This window comes from Diplotaxodon limnothrissa, linkage group LG10 (assembly GCF_057381915.1).
Source record: "Diplotaxodon limnothrissa isolate DT_005_m linkage group LG10, D_limnothrissa_male_GT1.1, whole genome shotgun sequence".
In the NCBI taxonomy this organism is placed as follows: Eukaryota; Metazoa; Chordata; class Actinopteri; order Cichliformes; family Cichlidae; genus Diplotaxodon; species Diplotaxodon limnothrissa.
In genome coordinates, this window is record NC_140605.1 from 8,121,762 (window position 1) to 8,147,475 (window position 25,714).

Genomic DNA, 25,714 nt, shown 5'->3' on the forward strand with positions numbered 1-25,714 from the left:
ATTCGCTGTCAAAATAAAAAACGCGCACAAGGGTTAGGGTTAGGGTTAAATTTAAAAACTGTACTTTTGAGTTAAAATATATATTTATAATTTTAATAAATGACAAATTAAAAATGCATGAACATTTTTTTTGTATCGAAAAAATATCGAACCGTGACACCAAAGTATCGAACCGAACCGAACCGTGAATTTTGTGTATCGTTGCACCCCTAATATATATATATTAGGGGTGCAACGATACACAAATTTTTAATTTGTCATTTATTAAAATTATAAATATATATTTTAACTCAAAAGTACAGTTTTTAAATTTAACCCTAACCCTAACCCTTGTGCGCGTTTTTTATTTAGTATTTAGTATTTATTTATTTATTGTCATTGTCAAGAACAATGAAATTGCGTTTGGGGCTTCCATACAACCCAAAAAAAAAGAAGAAAATAATAAATACCCCTTAAAACCCAAGTGTACATATTTAACCCAGTGTGACTCCAATGCAATAAGACAATCCTTAGCAATAATGTTCGTAGAAATTCAGACAAAGACCTGAGAAACATGACAAAATACAACAATGCAACCCATTCAATATTATTGTACTGTGAGATATGATATCAGATATGATAGTTATCTATTTAAGAAAGAGGGGGGGGGGGGGGGGGGGCAGGAGGGGGAAGAGAATAAAGATATGATGCACCAATGCAGACCAGTTCATTGCTATTAAGAAGTTGGATATGGTTATTGTCCGTGAGAGCGAATGCGCACCTGCGGACCACTTATGTGCAGCCCTGGTTATATAGCTCGTCATATTGCAGCCACAGAAATTCTTTTGTCCATGAAACCATAAAGCTGCACTTTCTTTTTGCCTTATAGTCTGATTTGTCATAACTTCTCCGTTTTGTGGTAAGCTTTTCTTTGGCTGTCACTTCTTCACCCTGACCTGTCTTATTTGGCTCAGCAGAACTGAAATGCTTTTACACACGCACTCACATAAGCTCAGCGATTCTCTGCGCGATCAACCTCTCACATGTTTAAGCTTGCTGCGGGAAATTTCACTTGTCATGTTTGCATAGTAAGCTAACGATTAATAAGACGATGTCAGAGGAAGTGGTGCACAAATTATCATCACTCACAGATCAGTGCTGTTGCTCTCTATACACAGTTCGCACGATTGCAAAGTGAAAGCAAAAAAACAAGCGCAAATTCAAACGCGATTTCAATATGTCACATATTGACAGTGGCTCACCGATGCCAATGACATAATTACCCAGCTACATTTCTGAAAGAATGCAAAAGCATTGACATATATTTTTCCTACAATAGCCCGACGGGCAGGGAAGAGATAGATTTTGGTAGCCCGACTGGAAAAAATCGCTAGCCCCGGGACGTCGGGCTAGCGATATTGCAAGCCCTGTATCTGATTGAGGAATCACTCATCTTTGGAAAAGAGAGTTTATTACAGAGAAATGGCTCTTTCCAAAATAAAAGCTATACTATCCGCTTCTTCTGGGCTATATTCTCAGCAGCATAAGGAGAATCATGTGCTAACAGCTGTCTAAATGACTCGGCTAAAGTTAGTAGCATGCTTGCTTTTTTTTGTCTGCTTCCACTTGTCTTTGCACTAGGATGATGTCGGCGTAAATGTGCAGTCATATTCGTTGTGTTCCCACTAGTGCTTTCAGGTTAATCTCGTTGAAATGACCTTAACGCCACAACACGGCAAATCTCTGTTAACGAGCTACCGCCGATCGCTCCGTGCATGGGGATAGACGGCCAACGCGTTAACGAGCTAACTGCGCTAACACACTAGTTCACACCAATGTAATTGAGCATCCAACATACTATTTTACTTTAGTCCATGACTCGCTTACCTTCAGGGTCATACGTCACATGAAAACCAAAATAATTCCAAACGCCAGATCTGAATGAGGTTCAATTTGCCTGTTGCAAGGAGAGCTTAACTTCTGTCTCGCTAGCTTGCCCTGCGCTCTTCCTTCTGACTATGCTGTCTGTGTTGAGCGCTCAGTGGATCTGCGCTCGACAGTGCAGCCTAGGCGGAGTAGTCGAACACAGATTCACTGAGCGCTCAACACAGACAGCATCGTCAGAAGGAAAATTGATAAAATAAATTACAAATGTTGTATTGTTTGATACATCTGCGTACCGAACCGAAAGCACTGTATCGAACGGTTCAATACCGATACGAATATCGTTGCACCCCTAATATATATATATATATATATATATATATATATATATATATATATGCGCATGTGTTGGTTCAAACCTCTGCTCTAAATACTCTGTGCCACATCCTTTCAGGGGAAAGTGATTTCATTTTTGTGAGACAGGTCTTCTAATTGGATACCATGTGTTGCTCAGCAGACAAGCAGAGGATCGCATGTAGGTGGACCGTCATCACAGCTGCAGCACGGGGCCGGTTGGTCGGTAGGGATCCCCGTGTTGACACCTCTGCAAAGCCAGAGTGCCACCCTGGGCCACAGTGGACCTCAAACTAGCACCTCCAGAGGCTCTGCTGTGTCTACCCGGCTTACCCACGGTACCTCAGACACTGGCACAACCCTCCTCGTTCCCAAGACTGAGAAGCTGTCACCTGTTCAGCTCTACAGCACTGACAGGAGCAGCTTAACTGGTAGGACCTCACTGCTTCAGGGAGTGATACAACCCCATTTATAAAAAAGTGGTACAGAAAGCAATGATTTGCAAATCTTAAAAACCCTTATTTGATTTACAGTAGAATGTGAAAAACATACCAGATGCTTAACTGTCAACAGGTCAGCACGATTTGATAGTTGTTGTTTTTTTTTTTTTTTTTTTTTTTTTTTTTTTAAATCAAATGTGGGTTGTGCCCATGAAAAATGTGCCATCTTCTCTGCAAATGTCAAACAGCTTGTTCTGCTACTGACTCTTGTGTAGTGTCATTCATTAGAGTGGATAATTGAATTCTGAAGAAACAAACCATATCAGCAATTTAACAGTTTATCCATTTAACAAACAGGGACCTTAGTAACATGTGGAAGAACCATACACAGCCACAACAGCCTGGCACCACTTCCTCATTCTGGTCACCAGCTTGGACACACAGTGCTGTGGGATGGCATCACATTCTTCAGCCAGCATTTGTTGTAAGTCAGCCTGTGTGGTTATTAGGGATGGGTATCGAAAACCGGTTCTTGTTGAGAACCGGTTCCCACTGTTTCAATTCCTTGGAATTGTTTGCCATTTTTGCAAACGATTCCCTTATCGATTCCAGTCGCCCCGAATGACGTCACCACGTTGCGGAGCGTCATTTACCTGGCAGGAAACACAGCACCTAAGCGGCTCAAACGCTCAAAAGTTTGATTATACTTTACGAGAACGGATGACAACAGGGCAACTTGCAATACTTGCAAAGTAGATACTTCATTTAAGGGAGGAAACACTACGAATATGCAAAAGCATTTCCTCACAAAACACGCGATGACCTTAAATGAATGTCGTGTTTTTAATTCCGCTCCGGACTCGTGAATCTCAACCCAGCAGCAGCGGTAACGTTTGCACGTCCTCTCCCGTTAATGCGGCAGGTAAATAATCAACTAACAGTGCATATTATGTTAGCGCGATCTGCCTTATTACAAAACCTGCCATTACTGTGCATTTAGGTGATCGTGATGAGAGAGACAGACAGAGTCTGGCTCAGATGCTGCCAGTTCTTGCTGCAGTCTACCGGTAGCATCTCCTTTCAGGCCAGGATAGACAAATGTCACCGAGCAGTGACTAAGTTTGTGGTAAAAGGCTTGAACCCATTTGCCACAGCAGATGCCCCCGATTTTCGGTAAGTGAATGTGTTTAATTGTAGGCAGGGACATTACTGGATATTCTTGTGTAATTGCCACAGAACAATTTATGTTATACTTTGTTATTGCTACAGACGAATATTTATTTTATTATTTTACATTTACAATTTTTTTTTCCTGGGGACCCTGTGACACCCCATTGAAGAGCCGTAGGCTGGATCTCTTAAGATCTCACTGTTGGGTTTGTAAGGCCATGTTACTCCTAAATGTCTACCTTGTTCAAAGAGAAGATATAAAACAAAGTTCTAAGCTGATTAGCTTAGAACTTTGTTTTATAAAAAGGAGAACACTAAGGTCGATTGACCTTAGTGTTCTCCTTTAAAAAAAAAAAAAAAAAAAAGAATCGATAAGAGAATCGATAAAGAATCGAATCGTTAAACAGAATCGAAAATGGAATCGGAATCGTGAAAATCTTATCAATACCCATCCCTAGTGGTTATGTTGGCTGTCTATGACTTGTTCCTTCAGACTTTAATCATCCAATACAATGAACAACATGGCATTTTTAGAGAAGTAAAGTTTTACATCGGTGCAACCCACTCAACCCACAAATGCATTTTCCTTGGAAATGTGGCTTTCCAGCAGTATAAAATTTATTGCCAGCAAGCATTATTACAACAAAGAAATAATCAACTAAGCACAAATTTAAGATTCCTACATTTTTTTGTTTTGTTTTAAAGAGAAAGGCAGCGATTCACCAATCAACAAAAAAACTCTCTTTAAATTACACAGCAGTGGAGAGTAGACTTTATCAAAGTAGATGTCTTTCTGAAAGCGCTGTAACTAAGTTTAAGAATATAATCCACCCACTGTTATCATCTTCAATGCCCTGTACCAACATAGAGCAGAGCAGCTATCTGAATACTACTCCAACAGAGGTCGATTATCTTGTTAATAATTTTACCTCCTCACTACGTACGACTCTGGATACTGTAGCTCCGGTGAAAACTAAGGTCTCTAATCAGAAGTACCTGACTCCGTGGCATAATTCTCAAACACGTAGCCTAAAGCAGATGTCTCGTAAGCTGGAGAGGGAATGCCGTGTCAAAAATTTAGAGGATCATCATTTAGCCTGGAGAAATAGGTTACTGACAAAAAGTCAGAGCTCTTTTGAGCCAACCATCCCTTTAACATTAACTAGTAATGACTTCATGAACTTCTTCACAAAAAATATTTTTATCATTAGAGAAAAAATTACCAATAATCATCCCACAGATGTAATGTTATCTACAGCTACTCTTAGTAACATTGATGTTAAGTTACTCTTTTTCTCCAATTGATCTTTCTGAGTTAACTTCAATAATTACTTCCTCCAAACCATCAATGTGTCTTTTAGATCCCATTCGTACAAAACTGCTCAAAGTCCTGCCATTAATTAATTCTTCGATCTTAAATATGATCAACCTATCTCTAATAATCGGCTATGTACCACAGGCCTTCAAGGTGGCTGTAGTTAAACCTTTACTCAAAAAGCCATCTCTAGACCCAGCAGCTAATTATAGGCCAATCTCCAACCTTCCTTTCATGTCAAAAATCCTTGAAAGAGTAGTTGTCAAACAGCTAACAGGTCATCTGCAGAGGAATGGTTTATTTGAAGAGTTTCAGTCAGGTTTCAGAGCTCATCACAGCACAGAAACAGCTTTAGTGAAGGTTACAAATGATCTTATGGCCTCTGACAGTGGACTCATCTCTGTGCTTGTCCTGCTAGACGTTAGTGCAGCATTCGATACTGTTGACCATAATATCCTATTAGCGCGATTAGAACATGCTGTAGGTATTACAGGTACTGCACTGCAGTGGTTTGTATCATATCTATCTAATAGACTCCAATTTGTACATGTAAATGGAGAGTCCTCTTCACACACTAAGGTTAATTATGGAGTTCCACAGGGTTCAGTGCTAGGACCAATTCTGTTTACATTATACATGCTTCCCTTAGGCAGCATCATTAGAAGACATAGTATTTTTACATTTTCACTGCTATGCTGATGACACCTAACTCTATCTATCCATGAAGCCAGATAACACACACCAATTAGTTAAACTGCAGGAATGTCTTAAAGACATAAAGACCTGGATGGCCGCTAACGTTCTGCTTCTTAATTCAGATAAAACTGAGGTTATTGTACTCGGCCCTGGAAATCTTAGAAATATGGTATTTAACCAGATTCTTACTCTGGATGGCATTACCTTGGCCTCCAGCAACGCTGTGAGGAACGTTGGTGTGATTTTTGACCAGGATATGTCCTTCAACGCACATATTAAACAAATATGTAAGACTGTGTTCTTCCATTTGCGCAACATCTCTAAAATTAGAAATATCCTGTCTCAGAGTGACGCTGAAAAACTAGTTCATGCATTTATTACTTCCAGGCTGGACTACTGCAATTCATTATTATCAGGATGTCCAAAAAACTTGCTGAAAAGCCTTCAGTTAATCCAAAATGCTGCAGCAAGAGTACTGACAGGGACTAGAAAGAGAGAGCATATTTCTCCTGTTTTGGCTTCCCTTTATTGGCTTCCTGTTAAATCCAGAATTGAATTCAAAATCGGGCTCCTCACATACAAGGTCTTAAATAATCAGGCCCCATCTTATCTTAATGACCTTGTAGTACCATATCATCCTATTAGAGTACTTCGCTCTCGCTCTGCAGGCCTACTTGTTGTTCCTAGAGTATTTAAAAGTAGAATGGGAGGGAGAGCCTTCAGTTTTCAGGCCCCTCTTCTGTGGAACCAGCTTCCAGTTTGGATTCGGGAGACAGACACTATCTCTACTTTTAAGATTAGGCTTAAAACTTTCCTTTTTGCTAAAGCATATAGTTAGGGCTGGACCAGGTGACCCTGAATCCTTAGTTATTAGTTAACTAAGGATTAGTTAACTAATAACTAGTTATTCTGCAATAGACGTAGGCTGCCGGGGATTCCCATGATGCATTGAGTTTTTCCTTTTTAGTCACCTTTCTCACTCACTATGTGTTAATAGACATCTCTGCATTGAATCATATCTGTTATTAATTTCTGCCTCTCTTCCACAGCATGTCTTTTATCCTGTCTTCCTTCTCTCACCCCAACCAGTCGCAGCAGATGGCCGCCCCTCCCTGAGCCTGGTTTTGCCGGAGGTTTCTTCCTGTTAAAAGGGAGTTTTTCCTTCCCACTGTCGCCAAAGTGCTTGCTCATAGGGGGTCATATGATTGTTGGGTTTTTCTCTGTATCTATGAAGCTCCTTGAGGCGACTTTTGTTGTGATTTGGCGCTATATAAATAAAATTGAATTGAATTGAATTAAATTATGGGCCAATATTAAAGTAATGTTCATCAGCATAAAAGAAGTATGAAGACCTTGACTGTCTCTTGACTACTGGTACATTACATAATATCATCAAAAGAGTCTGAGAATGGAGAAATCTCTGTGTTTAAGGGGCAGCACTGATAATAAATACTGGATGCCTGTGATCTTCAGGCTCAGGTGGCACTGCATTAAAAACGTGAATGTAGTCAGGAACACTTCCTGAAACCTTAAAGCTCTGATGTGCAAAGAAGAAGCGGTATGTGAACAAGAAAGTGGTGTCATTTTAACATTGAATACACAAGCAGCTGTTAAAGAATGTTACTGTAAACATTAAAAGTCACAGAGCACAATCTGACTGCTTCAAAATATAAATATTTGTTGTGCTGTGACAGGAGCTGACAACTAACTAATAAGAGATTCACTTGCAGAAACTAATGAGCAGCTGATAAATGAGTTTATTCTTTTAGAACCAAAGTTATTTTGAAAATCAGTTTTCCTGCTTGAGCACTGCAGAGTAAATGTTATTTTAATTATTTATTAATCTGCAGCTCATGACCAAAAAGAGAAACTAAATCTAAATGGTCAATCTTAATTTGCAAAGTGTTGCTTTGTTATCAGTGTCACAGTCTGGCGAGGGCAGACTGTAGGTGTTGGCAAAAGGACCCAAACGCAACTCCATAAACTGAACGTGGCGTAGATTTAACAGAAAATAAGCCGTTTATTGAGGCCAGCAAAAGGGGAGTACAAACAGCAGGACACAGGTGAACACTAAACCATAGCCTAAACTGGGTGAACTAAAGCTAAACATGAAAAACCTTAAACGTGGTGAACTGACATAGAATGCTGACGTGAGGGTATGGATGAGCAGACGACCTGACAAATGACATGCAAAAACAGAGGACTTAAATACACACATGAGGTGATCAGGGGAAGTGGAGACACATGAGGAAACAGCTGACTAACATGAACCTAATGACAGGAGCAGTGAAGCTAAATACAAAGAACCAAGAACACACGACTCCTTCCAAAATAAAACAGGAAACATAATGAAACGCAGACATGACAACCAGAACTTGACAAGGTAAGACACAGACATGAAACACATGAAGAGCAGGGGAGACTTAACATGGATTGGAAACACGAGGGGGAATTAATAAGAACTAAAATCACCTAGGCATGGTAACAAATGAACTTCGAAAACCTGAAGGGCTTAACATAAACTATAAACATCAAAATGAACTAAAACTCAAAACACTGGGTCATAAGACCCAGGACCGTGACAATCAGACTTCTGTGGAGTCTCAAATCTAAACTCATCATTCAATAAAGAATGTTATTTTCAGCCATCCCAAGTCCGTTTACAGTGCACCCTCACTATTTAACAATTATATCTATTTATGGTTGATGGACATTTTGTCAGTTTTGGTGACCCAAATTTATTACACAGCCTATTCAAAAACCTATCATGATAAAAAGTATCATATAGTGTAACAGTGTATCAGTTTAATAGTTTTTGGCCTCTGCACAGTTGGGGGCTGGGCTGCTACAAGCCACTTAGCAACCCACCCCCAACCCAAGCTCCTCCTTTACCGCTCTCCTCACCTTCACCTTTCCTGTTATGAATATTGAGTGGCACATTGAATGCAAAGCCCCAGAGGAGAGCCATTATACCAAAGATAATAACTGCAGATAAAAATATCAATCTTCTTTTGAGCGTACTGGTCCTGACTAAAACTGTACTGCTGAAGCCTTAATTAAATGCCAGCATCCACAGCCACAACATGTCTAGCTGATTTAATGGATTAAAAACTCATTACTGCAGGGTTTGACGCACATAGGTGCATCTGATTTCCAACAAATATAATACATAAATGTCATGTATGTTATTTATTTTTTCTCTAGTTAATTTTCCAACACATCAAGGACAAACATCACCACCAAACCCTCTAGACAAAGCCTCCAACCCAGAGTCTCCACACTCAGGGTTCTCAGGATATGGAAAGCTAGAATCAAGTAAGGTAGGACGTCCTGGATATATTCTTTTTTATACATATAAATATAATCAAGTCCTTGTTAAGTGATGAGTGAGAACATAGGAGTCTTATTGTTATCTCAGTATGAGAATGTGTGTGAAGTGTGACAAATATATTTCTGAGCTCTGCTGTGCGCAGCAAACAGACACCAGGAGGATAACTCACATCTCAGCAGAGCAGAAGAGGCGTTTCAACATCAAACTGGGATTTGACACTTTACATAACCTCGTGACAACACTCAGCTCTCAGCCAAGCATAAAGGTACTGTGAAAACGTGTGCTGCTGCATTTTAGATGGATATGCTGAAAGTTGGAGGCAGATTGTAATATGTAACATGCAAATGCTAAGTCTTAGCATTAACAGTGCAACCAGATTTGAGCTTGTCGATTTAAATAATTATTCATAATGGTGAATAATTTTTGTATATGATTAATGTATGGTAATCCCTCTCTCTGCTGTGTGCAGATCAGCAAAGCCACCACACTGCAGAAGACCGCCGAGTACATCACTAAGATGCAGCAGGAGAGAGCTCAGCTGCATGAGGAAGCTCAGAAACTGAAAGAGGAGATTCAGCTCCTGAACACTGCCATCAAGTGAGACCTTTAGCTAAGCTCAACCTCTGCCTGTGCATATGTGAGCAGGCATGTAGGTGTATGCAGTGTTGGGAAGGTTACTTTTAAAATGTATTCCACTACAGATTACAAAATACATGCCCCAAAATGTATTTTGGGGCATGTATTCCGTTATGTTACTCAACGAGAGTAACGTATTCTGAGTACTTAGGAGTACTTAATATATTATCATGCTTTTTACAACTACATGAATATTGCTGTGTGATTTATTACTATCAGTGTTGGGGAGTAACGGAATACATGTACCGCTGTTACGTATTTAAAATACAAAATATGAGTAACTGTATTCCGTTACAGTTACCGTTTAAAAGGGTGGTATTCAGAATACAGTTAATTTATTCAAATAAATGGATTACACTGCGTTACTTTCCTGTTTCATATTGTAGCGGGTCAGGACTGTTTGGGTTTTGTTTGACAGCTACGTTCTGTTGTTCCAGGCGGCAGCGTTACGGTTGCCATGGTTACAGGGCGACGCTCTCTCTCTCTCTCTGCGGCTGTGTGTTTTCTGGGTGAGAGAGCACCTTTTCGTTGTTGTTGTTGTTGTGCTAAGCTAACAGGCAGAATGCTACAAGCATAGCTCTAAAGAATGTAGCATCATGGGGAGTGTAGTCCGTGTTGCAGGGAGAATGGACTGCCATACACGTTATGGGTCTGTGAGCGCGAGGAGGGAGAAAAAGGGGAGTGGAAAGGTACGAGTTGTCATCGAGGAAAAACGGGAGCTGGAAGCATGTAAATATAATAAGAACCACTTCAGTCAAGAAGAGTGCCTGACGAGCCCAGTTGTAAGTAAGCTATTAAGACTCGACTGTACACCGTGTTCGTGTTTTCCTCCGAAAACAATAAGTTCCGTTGGAGCAGTCTTTCAACGCCTCTCTCTGTCTCTTGCAAGAAAAGTTGACCCACACAACAAAGTAAAGCTATTTTTCGGCTACGAGCCGACAGGGACCCCGCCGTATTAGTCAGAGGTCCCTTTACTACAGTTCGGAGTCGCGGACCTTCAGTAATAGTAATAAATAACACAGCAATAGTAGTCAAAGGAGCTTGCAAAGAAAAGCGTCTGGACTTCTTTAAGTTGCTTGAAGACGTTTCACCTCTCATCCGAGAAGCTTCTTCAGTTCTAAGGTCAAATGGTGGAGAGTCCCAGATATAAACCTAGTGGGAGTATCCCCCCACAGAGGGACAAAAGGACCCCGTGATGATCCTCTAATCGCCTGAGCCAAGGTGTGAAACTGGGTGTGGGTCCCAATCAGCCAGAGTTTTGGGTGTGTTCATTGTGAAACCTGGCCCCACCTTATCACGTGAATTCCTGAGGTCAGATGGCCCAGGATGTGAGTGGGCGTTAAGGCGTCTGGGAAGGGATCTCAAAACTGGATTATAGATGGCAGAGAGTTGGTGTCGTAAACCCCCGCCTCTGTTCAAAGATGGTCGCTCACAGTGGACATAGATGGCTTCTTTCACTCCTCTTTCAAACCATCTGTCCTCTCTGTCCAAAATGTGAACATTGGCATCCTCGAAAGAGTGTCCTTTATCCTTAAGATGCAGATGGACTGCTGAGTCTTGTCCTGTGGAGGTGGCTCTTCTGTGTTGTGCCATGCGCTTGTGAAGTGGCTGTTTGGTCTCTCCAATGTAGAGGTCTGGGCATTCCTCGCTGCACTGTACAGCATACACCACATTGTTAACCAGTTTTTGTCTGAGCGTGTTGCTGGGTCTGAAATGCACCGGGATGTCATGCTTGGAGAAAACTCTCCTGTGTTTTTCTGATACACCGGCTACATAGGGGATGACAATGTTGTTGCGTCTGTCCTTCTTATCCTCCCTCGCTGGTGTCTGGTCTTCTTTTCTGTGCCTCTTTGCTGACTTTAAGAACGCCCATTTAGGATAGCCGCACGTTTTGAGTGCTTCCTTTACATGTGTGTGTTCCTTCTTTTTTCCTTCAGGCTTAGAGGGAACATGTTCTGCCCGGTGGTGTAGGGTCCTAATTACCCCAAGTTTGTGTTCCAAAGGGAGATGGGAGTCAAAGAGGAGGTACTCACACACACGGACCAGTACCTCCTCTTTGACTCCCATCACCCTTTCTGAGAACCTTCACAGACACACAGCAATAGTACATTCACGTTGTTGTAAAAAGCATGATAATATATTAAGTAATCCAAAGTATTCCGAATACGTTACTGTCATTGAGTAACGTAACGGAATACGTTACAGAATACATTTTGGGGCATGTATTCTGTATTCTGTAATGGAATACATTTTAAAAGTAACCTTCCCAACACTGATTACTATTACTGAAGGTTACTCGCCATACCAATTCCAATTAGATTTTTAAATCTTAATATAAAACGAGTAACAGTAGGGCGGACATTAGGTAAGGCTGCACTTTTTGCATATGTGAGCAGGCATATGCTCACATATGTGTAGAAAACTATTCCGCGCATATATAAAACAGGTCCGCGGCTCCGAAACATAGTAAAATGGTAAATGGTAAATGGCCTGCATTTGTATAGCGCTTTTCTAGTCCATAGGACCCCAAAGCGCTTTACACTACATTCAGTCATCCACCCATTCACACACACATTCACACACTGGCGATAGCAAGCTACATTGTAGCCACAGCTGCCCTGGGGCGCACTGACAGAGGCGAGGCTGCCGGACACAGGCGCCACCGGGCCCTCTGACCACCACCAGTAAAGGGACCTCTAGCTAATACGTCGGGTTCCGTGTCGGGCTCGTAACTGAAAACTAGCTTTACTTTGTTGTCTGGGTCAACTTTGCTAGCGAGAGACAGAGAGAGGCGTTGAAAGGCTGCTCCAATGGAACTTACTGTTTCGGAGTAAAACACGAACACAGTGTACTGTCGAGTCTTAATAGCTTACTTACAAGTGGGCTGGTCAGGCACTCTTTTGGTTGTAGTGGTTCTTATTATATTTACATGCTTCCATCTCCTGTTTCTGGTCAGTAACACCTCGTACTTTTCGACTCTCCTTTTTTTTTCCTCCCTCGCCAGACACATAACGTGTATGGCAGTCCATTCTCACTGCAGCACGGACTACACTGCCCATGAGCCTACATTCTTTAGGGCTATGCCTGTAAATATTTAGGGGCCACAAGTAAGGATGACATGGGCCGTGAGAATGAGACACAGGCATTAGAGCCTCTTAATCTGTGTTTTGTTTGGGTTTCCACTGGCCTGGAATTACCAAAAGTAGAGAGGGCATAGCCTTACATATAAAACAGGAAAAGACCACCATGTAATCCATTTATTTCAACAAAGAAACTGTATTCTAAATACCACCTTTTTAAACGGTAACTTTAACGGAATACAGTTACTCATATTTTGTATTTTAAATATGTTACGCTGGTACATGTATTCCGTTGTATTCCTTGTATTCCCAACACTGTTTGCGTATACTTTTAATGATTTCTTTGAGCTGTTCCTTTGCCAGGGTAGAAAGATTTCCCAGCATGCATGTTTAATAATTTCAAAAAGTTTGAATTTGTTCAGGATTTTCGCTGATCCACAAATAGTCAAATTATACATTCAGGCTCAAATATATACATACACTCACTTGTATCTTTTAAAAGGTCAAGGCCAAGGTATATTAACTTCTCATTAGTGATCATGATGGACTACAACTGGTAGTTTCCTCCTTCCTGTCCTTGCCAGCATATAAAAAAACTTATTTTACAGAACTCATTGGATTAACCAATACTCAGAACAATGGGTGTATCTAAAGTCAAAGCAACTCAAAATCAAAGGTGAACTGCAGGTTTACACAAGTTGGGAAAAGCTCTTGGAGTCATTAACAAACATTTGCAGATTCCAAGATCAGCACTTCAGACAACTGTATGTAATTCACAAGTTTCAGTATTCAGGTGTGTCACCACTGTTCTAATTTGTGGACTATGCTTTAAAACCCGGTGAGTGTGAGGAAACCAGTTTAAATGCATGCTACCGAGTCTGCCAAGAAGAGTGGTCAAATATATAGCCACAGTTATGCTAGATGGTTGTTAAGGGTTACCAAAGACATCTGGTCAAGGTGCAGCTTGCTAAGGGACATTTAATCAAATTGTTTAGGTTGTGTGTATATATTTCAGTCTGAATGTATAATTTGCCTATTTGTGGTTCAGAAAAACTTTTTTTTTTTTTTTTTTTGGTTGGTTTTTTTGTTTGTTTGGTATTTTTTGAAAGTCATTAAGGATGTATTCTGTAAATCATTAATCCCTGGAAAAAACTCAAAGAAATTATTAAAAAAAACAAAACAAATTGCCATGACATTGCAGTTTTCAACAATCCAATCTTACCCTGCTGACATGAAGATGCTCTGGACTGCTTTGTTGACTTGGTTTATTTCTTGGTGCAGTACGTGCCAGCAGCAGCTACCAGCCACCGGTGTCCCCATCACACGCCAGCGCTTTGACCACATGAGGGAGAAGTTCAGGGAGTATGTCCGCACACAGACTCTGCAAAACTGGAAGTTCTGGATCGTATCCTTATGCATGTAAATGTGTGAAATGTTCATTGGAACAAAAAAATGCCACAAACTTAAAAAAGGTTAGACAAAACAAATGACAGCAGTATAATTGGAGGCTGAGTAAATGTTCCACTCTATTCCTGTGGGAAATTCCTATATTTCACATTGTTTCAAAACACCATTGGTGAGAATCCAAATAATGTTCAATAAATACACTTTGGTACAGTACATTTCCAGGCCTGGGCTTGTTACACATTTCATATTTAACAATATAGCTGTAGTTTAACTTGTAGTTTAGTTTAGTGTGGTATATAGTTTAGAAAAAGCAAAGTTATTTTCAATTTGGGTGTCTCTTAGCTGATGAAGTCTGCCCACTTTTGCTTCATATGCTGCAGATGAAAATGAATGGTCTTTTGATAGTAGTAGTATTAATTAAACCATTAAAAACACTTTATTAATGCAGTGCTGTTCTCAGTGACATGTCCCTGTAGCACAGTAAAGGTGGGCACTGTGGTTTATTTTGTGTTTCATACACTCGCATGTCCACTTATTGTTGACATGTGTTATGAGATTTTTAAAGAATGTCTGACATATTTAAACTGTGGAAGCCAGTTGAAGCAAAAAAAAAATGCATATATTAAGCAAGATATAAAATAAAGCCAAGTTTATCCTTTTATCACTACATCTTTCCTCAACTTGGTGTCAGTTCAGTATCATCATGGAGCCGCTGTTTGAGTCATATAATGGAATGGTGTCAACTGCCAGTGTGGAGGACCTTTGTCGATCCACTCTGACCTGGATGGATCAGCACTGTTCACTGCCTGCTCTAAGACCCAGTGAGTCACATATACCTGCAAATCTCAACTGCCCACACTTACAGCCAGCATGATAGCAAGAATAGTTAACTTGTTTTTGTACTTTCCTCACATGTTCTCTTCAGTGGTTCTGAGTTCACTCCGTCTCTTGAGTACCACCACGGCCATCCTGACAGATCCCAGCCTACTGCCCGAGCAAGCCACACTCGCTGTCACCCAGGGTGACCCTGCTGCTGCCCTGGACCACTCCTTACAGCCTGCCCCTCGGCAGTAATATACACCCCATGTTACCTTTGAAGAACAGCGTGAACGGAAACCCTTCAGAAGGCAGAGGAGACCACATATTAGAGAGCAGCCTGTGGAATGATTAAAAAAACACTCGGCTCAGAGACTTTTAAAAATGCATCAGATTCTCAATAAAAACTCACTATCTGCAAAAAAAAAAAAAAGTACTCCAGTATACCCAACAGTCATAGAAATGTTATCCATGTGTGTGTGTATATATATATATATATATATATATATATAGCTATAGCAGAGTATACTGACTGCCAGAGCTCTTAAAAACACTGACCTGTTAAAATGCTGAATAATAAATTATTCTCTGACCTGCTTGCCACACATGTAAGTGTGATAAGCATTGGCTCTTTCAATTATGCAGGTCAATTATAAATCATTCTCCTAATAAGCAAAAGAAACCTATTTTGGACCCGGGATGGTACAGAAATCCCTTTGGGGTTACAAGGTAAAAAATCGACAAGCTCAATCATGTGGAGCCTATGCACTGTGGTGACCCCTTGTGAATGATGGAGCAGTAGCTTTAATATCAATAAAATTGTCATTGGAGAGCCCTTGCAACTAATGTCATGTAACAGTTTCTACACTGTGCACATTGAAACATGGCCTGTAGTTTATTTTCTGCACTGGTATTAAGCTTTTCTTTATCCTTCTGGTTTGTCACATTGGGAAAATTGTGCCCCATTCAAATTACCTAAGGAAGATCAAGACCTTGAAATTAAAACATTCAAAGGGAATTCTCCCATCACCATTACAGCTTTCACACTGTGAAGTGTCAAGCAGCAGATGAGTCTGCTGTGAAGTTTTTCTTTTGGGAGATATGACTTCAAAATTAGAAAGTGAACTGGTCCGCTGTGGCATACAAGGCTTAGTATTAAATCCTTCAAGCAGAAATACTGTGGAATCATCCCTCTATGCAGTAGCGGTTTTTGATACGTGTCGCCCAAAAAATGCTCGTACTCATGCTGCCCCAACATCAGCCAGCGCATATTGGGAATGGCATAGGCACCGATCGGTTTTCTATTGCCCATTTGCTGGGAGTAAGGACGCCCTTCGTTTGCGAGGTGTGCCTGCTGCTTGCGGCACAGGGAGGAGAGGTCGGGGCGGCGGGGGATTCTCTGACTGGCTGGAACAGCATCTAATAACCAACTCGCAAAATAAAACAAAAATAAAAACAAAACAACAAACACGAAAACACCAGACATCATGATACAGACTTTTAATTTGCACCAATGTTTTTTCTAAATTCTATGCGCGAAAAGTGAGCGCAAGAGCCCTCGGTGCGCCTGCTCGCTGCTGAAGTCAAAGTAAACTTTATTGTCATCTCCGCTATACAGTCCAGTATATATATATAGAGAGAGACGAGACGACGAGGCTCCAGTTACAGCAGTGCAAGTAAACAAACAATAAATATAAGAAGAGTAAGAAAATAAATATACACTTTAGGACCAGGGGTGAAGGGATCAATAACAATTTAAATTTTATAATTTACAGTTTGATTTGATTTAAAGTCTCACACACAACCCGTCGAAAGGGGAGGGGGGCCGGCTGCTTCCAAATAGAGCACATTTCATTCATAATGCTGTAAATCCAAGCCCATTACGTATTCATGATTTGAATCCTGGGTTGTGTGAAGTCCCAGAAATAAACCCTAGACAAAGTGAATCTGTGAACTAAGGTGTTGGTCTATTAGGTTATGTTGTGGCAATCCTCGGGTTGGGGGATTTGTGTTCATACTGGAGTGCAAAATTGAACTTTTCTTGTCCATCTTCCATTGGTTTTAAAGCCATCAGGTGCTCAGTTTAGAAAAAATAGAAAAGAAGAGGAGGAGAAACGAGCAAAAGATACAGGTAAGCAGATGTATCATTGGATAATGGCAGGTCATCCTGAAACAATCAGAATACTTTATTACTAAGGAAATTATGTGGATTACAGTTGCTCCAAAACGAAATGGTAAAAATAGTAACAGTAACAGACTAAACTCCAAACAATACATTATGTTACAGATTTAAATATTAATTAGTCAATGTCAATTGTTGATTTGCCCTGTTCTCATTGTATGACGAATTATGATGACTGTTTGCCGTTTGCATACAACACATACTCTCTCTCTCTTCATATGTGTGTGTGTGTGTGTTTCTCTGGTGAAATTCAGTATGGTTCTGACAGTTTTATGTTAATGTACAATGCTTAATATGTTTTATATGTATGTGTGTGTATGTGTGTTGGGGGGGGGGGGGGGGGGGGAGGGGGGGGCCGCCAGAGGGAGTGTTCGCCCGGGGCGCCAAACAGGCTAGGACCGCCACTGCCTCTATGTGTCTCTCTCACTTACTCAGTGTGCTTGGCTCCATGCTGCAGTGGCTCCTCCGGATCCATAGAGGGCACTGTGCTGCAGGCAGGGTCTGACAAGCGCAGTGTAGGGGTTTTGTTCCCAGAGCTCCTTGGTGCGCTGTCCACTTCAGCACCACAAAGCCGAGCGGAGGCAGCGGGCTAGCTAACACGGGTGGGACTGAAGATACGGCTTAACATCAGCACCAGCGCCAACCCGAGTCCCAGATACAGAAAATACTGAAAATTAGCCAGCGATATTCGACAGAAACACCGACAGCAACGAGTCAAGCGACTACAAAAAAGGTAAGAGTTTTCGAAGAAGCTCAAATAAGATCAAGTTGGTGGATAATAACGGGCATCCCAGAAGAAAAACGCGCTCCCCTTCCCTTCCTGCTTCATAAATACTGCATGACCTTATTAAGGCTGTGTTTACGTTAGCTTCCAGTCCTGTTTGCACAGCATGTATTCGCCTTATTGCGAGTTTATTAGACACAAAGAGGGACACTTCAGTGGTATAAAGCTGTAGGGTGACCGTATGGGCAGCCTCTCCTCGCTTTGCAGATGGTGCTGTTTTATAACTCGTCGATTTCCGCCCGCTTGCTACCCTGTGACCAGCTGCTGTTTCCTTTTTATTCCCCTCTGTCCTGGCTGCGGGACATTTAATATCTCCGCTACCGTTTTGTGAACCAAGTGGCGTGTTATGTGGCTAAACCGCCTCCGGTGTACCGCTGTTCATTTGCGGAATTAGCCAAGACTGACACAGCAGCAAATTCATCTGTCAAGCTCTGGTTGCATATGTGCATTTGGGTTAAAGGAAATATGTGTAAGCGTGTATAGTTTACTAGTGAATACTTAAAGCTTTCCTATGGGACACCTTATCAGTGATTGTGAATACTTTATGAAAGATATCTATCTATCTATCTATCTATCTATCTATCTATCTATCTATCTATCTATCTATCTATAGCACTGTAAAACTAACGTGTATTGCTGTGCTATATGTGTGCAAATGAACTGTGTGGTAGGAAAGACCTAGAGAAGAATCAGAGTTGAAGCAGATCCCATAGGGATTAGTGTTTGTTTGTTTTTTTGTTTTTTTTATTAAAAAAAACAAACATGTTTTTAAAGCATTTATATAATATAAAAGTCGGTATTGTGAATATCATCATACATTTTAATGTATGATGGCTTCATCACCTTTTCCAGGTGATGTCAAATCCCCCTGTGTAATGGAGCAAATGTCATAACGGTTCTTCTTCATAATAGTGATATATGTTTAAATATTACAGAGTGAATACAGCATAATATACGCTCACTGAAATCCCTTCTGTGATAGTCTGGTTACTGTTGCGGAATTTCCCCCTCCTGCTTCTTTAATCCATGAAATTGAAATGTTATAATGTGACACTGGAAATGAGCCAAAGACTTGGTGGTTCCAGCTTTAAATGGTTGTAAATTCTATATTTTACAACTGCTTGTCAGACAAAAGCATCTCTCTGAAGATGTCCCCTTGGGCTTTGGAAAAATGTCACAGACATCTTTCTGTGCTTGCTAAACCAAACAATTAAATAATTAAGGAATATGATCTAATGGCAAAAACCTACAATCCATCATACTGCTGCTTAATTATATTGCGATATGCAGCTCCTGGGCAAAACTCACAAATCCCTCTGCTCTCCGTGCCCACATAGCAAATCACTGTTTGCCTCAGTCCTTATGAAAACCCCATGAATCAGTAATCAGTGCTCTCTTCGTGATCGGGCAATAAGAAAAAGCCAGCAGGAGTCGAGTGAGTGACAGGACATTGGCGGTGCTGACCTGATACTCTGTTACATAGGACTTGGAGCGGCGCCTTGCTGGCCTGGCCAAACGAAAATACTGACTGAATCTCTGAAAGCAGGAGGCTTCCATTTTGCCACAGCGCTGCCATCGGTGAGATAGGCCCAGGTGAGGTAAGAGGCTGATAGAGGGATTAGCTAGTATTAGGATGTGGATGCTCATAGTGGTGTGAGAGAAATGTCACTCACTCCCACTCTATCTTCCCCTGCCGTCTCTCTCTCTGGCTCCTCTGGCTCCACAAAGCATCTGTCTCCTGCTTGCTCTGCATTCACATTGATCCTAGATGAGCAGTGATACCCCACCGCCATCGTCCCCACCTACCCTCTCTCCGCCAGCACCACAACCACTCTGCAGCATCTCAGTGGTTCTCCTCACTGTCCCTCATCGCCACATGCCGCTTCATGCCTCCCTGCACTCTCCTCTCATGGAGACACACACACACACACACACACACACACACACACACACACACACATGCCTGCTGCTGTCCTGATTCCTCCTCCTCTTTCTGCTCTCCTAATATACTTAGATTGAGTAAAAAGGAATACTATGTGAAGCAAACAGAAATAATATTAAAAGATTATGGGAAATACTGAACTATCCCAAGTATTTCATTTGTAATGACCATGAAGAATACAATATGGATGTTGTGGCAAATAGTCTCAATGAATTCTTTGTAACTGCTGGACCAAATTTAGCCAGAACAATCACTTGTCCTGGGAAAGCACAGGAAAAATCGGACACACTGATTGATAGAAATCCATATTCTATGTTTCTCACAGCCGTTGATGAAAATGAAGTTTTTGAAATTGTCAAAAAATGTAAAAATCAGAAATCTTTGGATTGTAATGATATTGATATGATAGTGGTTAAAAGAGTCATTGAGGCTATTATAAAACCGTTTACATACATCTGTAATTTATCATTTCAAACTGGTCAATTTCCAGATAGAATGAAAATAGCAAAAGTTATACCTCTCTCCAAATCTGGCAACAAACACTATTTCACAAACTACAGGCCTGTCTCTTTACTACCTCAATTCTCAAAAATTCTTGAAAAACTGTTTAAAAACCGACTGGAAAAATTTATAGATAAGCATAAACTACTCACCGAGAGTCAGTACGGATTCAGATCAAGCAGATCAACATCATTGGCACTATTAGATTCAATAGAATACATCACAAATTCCATAGACAAAAAGCAATATGTGGCTGGGTTATTCATAGACTTGACAAAGGTATTTGACACAATAGATCATGATATATTAATAAGAAAACTGTAACGTTATGGTGTCAGAGCGGTAGTTTTAGATTGGGTCCGGAGTTATTTAAGTGATAGGAAGCAGTTTGTGAAATTAAATGGTGGTTGCTCCTTATGTATGGACATTGCTTGTGGTGTACCCCAAGGGTCAGTTTTGGGTCCAAAATTCTTCAACTTGTACATTAACGACATCTGTAAAATGTCCAAAGTATTAAAAATGGTTCTCTTTGTGGATGATACAAACATTTTTTGCTCTGGTGATGATCTGCAGAGTTTTTGGGAGGATATGACTAATGAAATAAGTAAAGTGAAGTTCTGGCTTGATAAAAACAAATTATCATTAAATTTGAATAATTCAGTCAGTGAAAATAAATTTTTGGGGGTAATAATAGATGAAAAACTTAACTGGAGAGCTCACGTAAGATATATTCATTCCAAAGTATCATGAAGCATTGCAGTACTAAACAAGGCAAAACAGGTATTAGACAGGACATCACTTCATATTCTCTACTGTTCACTGGTTTCACCATACTTAAGCTATTATGCAGAGGTCTGGGGCAATAACTATAAAACCACATTACATTCACTTTTTACTCTTCAAAAAAAAAGCAATTCGAATCATCCACAATGCAGGTTATAGGGAATATACAAACTCACTATTTTTGCAGTCTGAAATATTGAAAATTGACGATCTAGTGAAATTCCAAACAGCACAAATTCTATTCAAAGCAAAAAATAAAGAACTGCCAGGTAATATTCAGAGTATGTTTTTTTTTTGAAAGAAGGAAGCTATAATTTAAGGCAGCGGTCCCCAACCCCCGGGCCTCGGACCGGTACCGGTCCGTGAGTCGTTTGGTACCAGGCCGCGAGAGTTGAGGCTCAGGTGTGAAATGTATAGTTTTCAGGGTTTTTATCGGTTTTCAGCGTTATTTTGTTATTGTAAATCATATATAAATCATATAAGGCTCACATGATTTACTCATGAAAGTGGCCACTTTCTCATTACTTTCATATATTTTTTTTAGTAAGTATACAAAACATACAAGTTTCATTGTATAATTTTTCAAGGGATCTTATATGTGTTTTCACTCTTGTATGCTTTTCATACAAGTTTCATATAAGACAGATAAAAACCTTATAAGATTTATATATATCTTTTCCATATGGGTTTCAACATGCAAATTAATCAGAACGGCAGCTATATTGAAATGTATTCATTTTTTTGTGTAGTATTTTTTTTCTCTCTCTTATTTTCTTTTCTAAATGTACCTGTATATTGTTTACATCAGGGGTGCTCACACTTTTTCCGCATGTGAGCTACTTATAAAATGACCAAGTCAAAATGATCTACCCACTACAAAAATCCAAAACATATACTTATTTATAAATATATTGAGGATTCTTTATATCTACAATGTATATACATGCATAACCGCAATATCCAATATTTCACAACACAATTAACTATGTAAATTTTTTGTCATTACCTGAGTTTACTCTGATGACTTGCACTGAATTGAATCAGCCAGGGATGCATAGTCCGGACAGTAGCTGCTGACGGCCAGGTTTAAGAGAAAAAACCGAGAGCTAAAAATTGGAGTTAACTCGCTGACTAGCTTGTCAGTTTTACTACACTTCGCGCCGCTGTTTGCGCATGCGCAGCGACCTAAGCGTCAGAAAAAAATCTGATGTCATCTGACTGGCTTCCCTGTATCAATCAAGTGACGGGATGGATGATAGGCTGGCATCTATTTTTTTAATGCCATGCGATCTACCAATACTACCTTTGCGATCGACTGGTCGATCGCGATCGACGTATTGAGCACCCCTGGTTTACATGTTTGAAAGAAATTACCAATCAATCAATCAATCAATCAATCAATCAATCAATCAATCAATCAATCAATCAATCAATCAATCAATCAATCTCCCAAAGAGCCAAAACTCTGAGAGTAGAAACAGGGTAGGGTAAGTAGCATTGAAGCAAAACAACCAGACTTTGTCTCACGCAGTCATCTGATGATATTTATAAAGAGACTTAAAGCACAACTGGAGGCATGGCAAATAATTTTTAGTCAGAAGAAGCAGGAAAAATCAGCCCGATACATCACTCTCCGATTCTCCTTGAATCTGCTTATCCTACTTCAGTTGGCCGATAAGGGCCTGGCGGTGTGACTGCAGGTGGTAACGCTTAATGTTTTATTTAAAAGCCTTGTCAGGCTTAGTTACTGTCTTAAATCTGAATCCACTTATTTGTAGCTAAAGAGTTCACTTTCACTGCCTCACTATGTGGGCATGGTGAATGCTAAGACACCTCTTTAAAAAAAACTTCTGTTTTCTTCTGAGCACGTGAAGCTAGCTTACATAATCTGTAAAGTTGTGATGAAATGAGCGGGAGATCAAATGGTGGAAAAATTAGACCCCCCCACCATATCACCACTTATCACAAAGATATCATAGGCAGCTCATTACTCAGAAGAGGCTTAAATGGTGTAATTACATGACACCGCATTGGTTTTCATTCCATCACTATCTTCATTCACTGTGTATTGACCCTTCTCACTATTCTGGAGCTTTCCATTTTCCCCTTAGTGTGTTCATAATGACAAGCTGTAAAGATGCAACAGATGTGTGAACAAAGCAAATAAAGTGCTGGTAACAAATTGAATCCCTGCTATTATCCCTCTTTAGAGTAACTAAGACAATGCACAAATCTAACAAAAGTACCAGACAGCCATGGCTTGAAGTAAACGCTGCATAATTTGAGATGTAAAACTGGAAGGAAGAAGTTTTTGCCACACAGAAAATCTGCACGTGAATTTGGAATGGTTTAATTTTATTCTGATTACTTAATTAAAGTAGAGCAGCACAGTGCACAGCGCAGTGTGTAAAGCGCTTTGAGTGCTCAGATGAGTAGAAAAGCGCTATATAAGAACCAGTCCATTTACCACTTTTACTTAGAACGAGGCTAGTTGGTAAATTACTACTTGCAAAGAGGGGAGGTTTCGTATGGTGACCAGCATACACAAGCGGAATCCTTACATCAAGCAACAATGCATGGATACTGTTTGAAGACAGGCTTGAAAAGCTGAAACCTTTTATTTGTGTAATGATTACAGAAACTCTATATGTGTGTCCATCAGCCTGTCTGTCCAACTGTGCTCCATAGTGATTAATCCAGTCCACTTTACATTTGCTATCAGTGGCTCCCCTTAACTGACTGCTGTTTGTGTGTGTAAAGGTGTGGAGCACAGACACACACACACACACACACACACACACACACACACACACACACACACACACACACACACACAAGGATTCCCAAACCTCTTAACCCAAAGTTTCACATTACATCCTAAATTGGTCCATTGTACTCATTGTATCAGTCTTGTTATACCCAAAAAGTGACGTTACCACAGCTCCATAGTGTTTATACCCACACAGGGCACAAGTATTGGCTACAGTATGATAGGTGTCACCAGGTAGATAGGTGCCTGCTTGAAATGGGGTAAGTCGATAGCGTGGGTTTTCAGGCAACTCACAATCTTACAGGTTGATACAGACAAAACAGTTTGTATGAAAAATAAATTATACATTTGACTTCTTCTTGTGTTTGAAGAAGAATCTGATACGATAGCCAGTATACGCTACTCTGGCTGTAGTCCTTGAAAGGCTATCATCGACTTGATGCGGTGTGTTGTTGCCATCATGAAAGCCTGCAGTAGCCCACTGGTAAGCAGAATGCAATGCCTTCCTCACTTCTGTTAAGGTTACCTGAGATTAATTCTCCCTCGTAAGCAAATCCCCTCTCCCGCCCTCTGGCCTCGCAGCAGGGCCTATGCCACGGCGCTCAGGTTGACAAAATAGCATGCCGCTCTTCCCACGTTAAAAGCACATCCATTTTTAATCCTCCCCCTCTGAGTACACACACACCCAAACAGATACATTATCTCCCTGTCTGTGTGACTGATTCTTCCAGGAGTTTGCGTTTGATATTTTGTCTCTTTCTCTTTACAATGTTGCAGCAGAGCCCATGTACGATCATGTGCAGTTTGTTTTGTATATTTCCAATGCTACTCTCTATGGGAGATTGTATTATTTTTGTTCCATTCTGCTTCCTCTAAGGTAGCTCACACTGCATCCACAACAAATATTAGAGAAGGCTTGTGCAGATATAGAGTGTGACTCACACTGACAACAAAATCAGAATGGGAATCTCTTGTGTATTGCTGAAGATGCCGAGGTTAGGCTTACGGCATCAGTTTGCAGTTCTTTCTCTTGTAATGTTCTCTTAAAATCACAATTGACATTGAGAAGTGATTAAGTTTTCCTTACAGTGGTTTGGATTCAAAATCAGTATGTCTGCAATGTAACTCCGGGTTTGAGGTCAGCCTCCCACTTGGAAGATCAAGAGAACACCTGCTTCATCTTCCTGATCAAAGAGAACTTAGCCCCAGATTCATCCTCATCAAGAAGCAAAAAAACACTGGATAAAATTTAGATCAAGGAGTAAAATCTGAATCTGAATAATTCAATCCAGGCTTCTTTTTTTCTGTGAAAATTGAGGGGGGGGTATTTCTAATGAACTTGGTCCCTTGCGGAGTGATAACTGCTGAATAAGAGAATGTTTTATTTATTAGTTTCCATCTGAAGTATTACTAATAAATTTAGAATTTAGAAATTAGCAGGATTATTATCCATAAGAATCAGTGGATTCTTTTGCACCAGATTTTGAGAGCTGGCATGTACATGTCAGCATTTGTGTGAGAGACACAGAGAGATGTGATAAAACAGGCACATGAAACTGGATTATTGAAGTCAATACGGTTGTGAAAAATTGCCACACTCTTTTCGATTCGGGCCCGTTTGAGGCTGTCACACGCTTACTGTTC

At 40.4% G+C, this 25,714-nt stretch overlaps 1 protein-coding gene across 3 annotated transcripts in view; it reads left to right on the forward strand.

Moving 5' to 3' along the window:
• Nucleotides 1–15,941, forward strand: part of mlxipl (MLX interacting protein like) — a 32,767-nt gene extending 16,826 nt beyond the window's left edge. The window contains exons 12-18 of one of the 3 annotated variants that reach the window (XM_085364308.1): nt 2,378–2,648; nt 9,043–9,158; nt 9,312–9,434; nt 9,639–9,766; nt 14,167–14,290; nt 14,984–15,113; nt 15,218–15,941. In XM_085364308.1, the coding sequence (XP_085220434.1) occupies nt 2,378–2,648; nt 9,043–9,158; nt 9,312–9,434; nt 9,639–9,766; nt 14,167–14,290; nt 14,984–15,113; nt 15,218–15,366 (1,041 nt within the window). In that variant the 3' untranslated portion in view covers nt 15,367–15,941. The other 2 variants (XM_085364309.1, XM_085364310.1) reach the window with 2 other exon arrangements.
• Nucleotides 15,942–25,714: the final 9,773 nt, after the last annotated feature.